This window comes from Temnothorax curvispinosus, unplaced genomic scaffold (genome assembly GCF_003070985.1).
Source record: "Temnothorax curvispinosus isolate PA1 unplaced genomic scaffold, ASM307098v1 QBEX01016375.1, whole genome shotgun sequence".
NCBI classification, from domain to species: domain Eukaryota; kingdom Metazoa; phylum Arthropoda; class Insecta; order Hymenoptera; family Formicidae; genus Temnothorax; species Temnothorax curvispinosus.
Window position 1 is genome coordinate 1 of NW_020226155.1, and position 4,554 is coordinate 4,554.

The following is a 4,554-nucleotide window of genomic DNA, read 5'->3' on the forward strand; positions in this document are numbered from 1 at the left end:
CCGTATTTCCCGCATTCATTGGAACTGTTGCTTCACGAAGTTCTCGAAGAGGAAGCGACGAGCAAGGACCCGATCCCGGATGCTCAACTACCGTCCGTCGTGGAGTTTATCCGCGAGTTTCCCGGTGTTTGGGCCAGAGCCGTCGTGCAATGCGCTCGCAAGACCGAAATCGCGCTTTGGCCGTACCTGTTCTCTGTCGCCGGCCCGCCGAAGAAGCTACTGCAAGATTGTTTGCAGCGTCAGCAACTCGATACCGCCGCCAGTTATCTGATCATTCTACAGAACTTAGAGCCATCCTCTGTCAGCAGGCAGCACGCCACGTTACTGTTAGATGCCGCGTTAGAGCAAGGTAGATGGGAGCTATCGAGGGATCTTGTGAGATTTCTTAGAGCAATCGGTAAATAATCTCATAAATCTTTGTAAATATAATTAATTGTACTTATAAAATTAACATTAAATTTCTTTTCTAAATTTAGATCCGAATGACGTGGAGTCACCACGTACATCGTGGAGTGGCAGTGCGAAACTGGTAGGCCCTCCCCAGACACCTCCTCTTTCTCCGCACGAGGATGATCTAGCCTTGGTCTTGGGCACTATGCAAGTTTCAAGGAGCCGCAGTTATAGTACCACGGTTACGCCCAAAGTGCAATCAGAGAAAGACGTCGCGCCGTCCTCTATGCTCGAGAAAACCCGGAACGTTGTTATGAGGCGAAAGAAATCAGTTCCGACAGTAAAATCGAGCGAGAAAACAGAAAACAAGTAAGTTTTTCCTTTTCATTTAAAAGTTGATATTACCATAGAGTTACGTGAATATTTAATATTTAAGACACCTAGAGAATCACATAAAATAAGCAAAAACAATAAATATTTAAAGCAAGTCTTACAAATTTTCTATTTTATTCTCTTTTCTTTTGCTGTCGAACTAAAACTAATCAAATATATATATTTTTTCAGAGAAGGATCGGCGGAGGAGTTCTTCATTGATGTCATTTTGCAACGTCACGCCCGGCGGCTGCTTTCAGCTCGCCGCTTGACCGACTTAGGTAGATTCGCAGCCCGTCTTGACTTTCATCTAGTGACATGGTTCGCTCGAGAGCGTGATAGAGCAGCGAAAATTGACGACTATGTGGGCACGTTGAAGGCAGTCCACGAAGACTTTGCATTTCCATACCCGACACTTTCGTTGCCAACGCTGCAGAAACTTCGGAGATCTAGCCTCACCTCTCTACACTCCATAGTATCCGATGACGAGACCTTGTCCCCGAACTTGGTCGTCGACGTACCTGACAGCGGATACACTAGTCTTCCAAGCGGTAGACCACCGTACACAACGTTGGTCTCGCCCGTAGCGAGCTTAGAGACGCAATTTCCGACCGCAGAAGCCAAATTAACGCCGAACCTGATAAATGGTGAGTCCTTCGTTAGAAACTTCTATTCAAGTAAAATTTCTTTAAAAAGATGCAAGTTACATATTCTTATAGCAAAAGATCTTTGTGCACTAATATTTTTTTTTTTTTTGCATTGAATTTGTAATTACAGATGCCAACAGTGTTCTTAGCGATACTAGTACAATCTGGAGAGATGATGCAGACTCCATGGTTGGCTCTGTGTGCTGGGTCTCACCGGAGTCAGTGGGACCTACAGAAGTCAATCAAGCCTCATTGACTTCCCCATCAATCGGTCGGGCAGAAGTACAGCTTAGGTATAAATATATGCATATTTTCTTAATTAAAAATCAAAATTAAGAAATTACTGTTGTATATCTTTTATATTTACATGTTTATCTTTAAATCTTTAACAGGTATTTACTGCAACTGTTTCTCGAGGGTAGTTGTCTAGGATGGGCTGCGGTGGTAGCTACTGTTCTTCGAGATGCGGCGGCCATGGCTAGAACCGTCAGAACAGCACATGCACCAATGCAAACTTTCGATTCTATAATCAACCTGAGAGACGGATTACTTACATTGACTAAATGGTCTCATTCGGAATGGTATGTGTACATTATCGCATATATGTATATCTTCACGATGTATATATACGGCGAAGTTAAGATCTAAAAATTTAAGTATTTGCTGTACAGCAAGCAAGGAGTTTATTCTTTCAATAAGATATTTTAACGAAGATATTTTCTTCTAATTTATTGAATAACTTATAAAATTTAAATTTTTACTAGAAAAAATATTTTTAATTTGCTCGATAATTGACAAGCGTTGATATACACAATATATACAATCTATGAGTTAAATTGATTATATATTCTCTACAATTTAATTATAAACATTGCTATTCTGATTTCAGTTTGGGATACCGTCCCTTCATGTCCAACATCCAAAGCCAAATATCGTTGTTGAATAGATTGGTGATAATAAAGCAACAGCAGGAACAGGAGCAGATACCGGAAAGCCCTTCGCCGAGTCCGGCTCCATCCGCCGGCAGCAACCAACGCGGTACTCACTCCCGCTCGAGGCATTCTTCGATTAGTCACGCTTCCAACACAGCTCCACTCGAAGAGGAACGCTCCCACGAATCGCTGTTGACCGTCGAGGAGTCCGTATTTCACGGAAGTTACAATAATCTCAACGCCACTGAGGACACGTCGCCGCAGAGCGCTTGCACGATCTCATAAAGGGTGCTTTACGAAAAGGCTGTCCACTTTACTGTGTATTTTACATACCAAATGTTGTAATTGTTTTCATTTAAGACTAAATTTTAAAAGATATTATTTGATTATATGTTTCAGACACATAAGGGGATTCCGTATATACATATTATATAATTATTACTTCAAAGAGATCTTACTTTAAGGCCGTTGATTTAAGGCCTTGATTGTTTTAATATTAAGGATAATTTTTGTAATGCGACAATATTCTGCAAAACTGATACGGACGATGCAGGCTGTTCCCGGAACATATAATTATAAATCGGAGAAATCCTGGAAATTTGTACATAAAGTTTTGGAACGTTTTTTTATTGACTTTCGAAGATTTTGAATTGTACAGGGTGAAACATGTAAAGGTGAATGATTCACATAAGCATGTGATTGTACATAAGCGCTTATGATATTATTGTTAAAGTATACGCTGTGTCGCGAGGAATAAACCTCGAACGCGATGTACGAAGTCGCCAGGGCCAACGGCAATTCTTAAATTATTTTACCGCTGAGTATAAAAGTATGAAATGCTCATTCGCTAATTATGAGCAATAGAGAATAGCAATATAGTGAAATTAATGAATGAACAGCGGTTCAGAGATATTAAATCAAAATCGGCGCATCTGAGAGGTCTGATATTATGATAATTATGTAATACGCAAAACAATGAAAATTATTAATAAGCTATTTATACATATTGTATCATAGACGATCATACAAGTATATGTTATATTTTCTCATAAAACTCTTTTCTGTGCTTATTTTATTAGGTGCTGGAAGATCTACATTCGTCGATAGCTTAACGAACAAGCAAAATCGGAGATATGATAAAAGGAACATTGATTTACAGCGTAATTCTTAATTATACGTAATATGGGGTAAAAACAAGAAACAAAATGACATATAATTAAGAATCATCTTGTATAAAATCCCGAAAGCAGATGCATTATTTTTCAAGATTTATCCGGAACAATGAAAAAATTTTTTTTCTCAAGTCAATTGCAGCTTCCAAAGAAGATGAAAAGTATATAAAATGACATGCGATATATTTCACGTCATCACTATTTGTCGTTTGATAAGTTCATTCCGCTTAATCCCGCTGGACAAATGATCGATAAGTTATCAGTATCTAAAATACGTTCATCGAATCTAAATATTCAAGTGTATTTACCATCGACGTATCAATCTCGTGTTCCACATTGCGACACGTTTTTATGGGGAATGTTTACCTCGCAGGTGTTTCTAATACATCCGATACGTGATATTTCCTCCATTCGATCTAAAAGCAACGATTATTCAGCGCACGAGGAAAGTCCATCTTTATCCTGTGGCACACATAATTTAAGGAAAGACGGTTGCGTTGCGTTGTAACAGCGTTTTTGTCGAACCATTATTTCTCAATTTCTGAAACTTCTACGAAATTTGTATCTATGAAACTATGCGTCTTTTACAGAATGGATTACAGTCAATCGCAATCGCGTGATTGCGCGGACGAGTTTATAATCGCGGAAAAAGCTAGGTGGTTTCGCAAGGAGAGGAAAAAAGGGGAAACACGTGCCGAAGATAAGAATGCAAACACTTTCAGCGAGATTCCTGAAACTCCACGCGCAGAAGCACGTGCGAAACAACGAGAGAGAGTTTGGTCCCGCGATAATAACTACAAACGAGCAAATATTTTAAAGAATCGCGCTGATTCGGAGTAAAAGGAATTAAAGGATGTAAGAGTCGCGAATGATAGCGCAAAGCGCAAACGCGCACGACGAAGAATCAGGATTAATAGCCGGTTAGTTACGCTCTGTTTTTCATTCACCTTTTTATAAATTTACGGTTCTCTTATTAATTGTGTATAATTCTTTTTTGCTACGATTAATCGTCATTAATTAATTGTTAATTGAAATATCAAA

General features: G+C 39.2%; 1 protein-coding gene across 1 annotated transcript; it reads left to right on the forward strand.

Moving 5' to 3' along the window:
• Nucleotides 1-3: 3 nt before the first annotated feature.
• On the forward strand, nt 4-3,595 carry LOC112466578 (guanine nucleotide exchange factor subunit Rich-like; the record flags this gene model as incomplete). Its single annotated transcript, XM_025034736.1, has 6 exons — nt 4-397; nt 477-759; nt 955-1,409; nt 1,540-1,702; nt 1,802-1,990; nt 2,299-3,595. Coding segments are annotated over 6 exons (1,812 nt in total), but the record flags the coding sequence as incomplete, so codon positions are not given.
• Between the last annotated feature and the right edge of the window lie 959 nt (nt 3,596-4,554).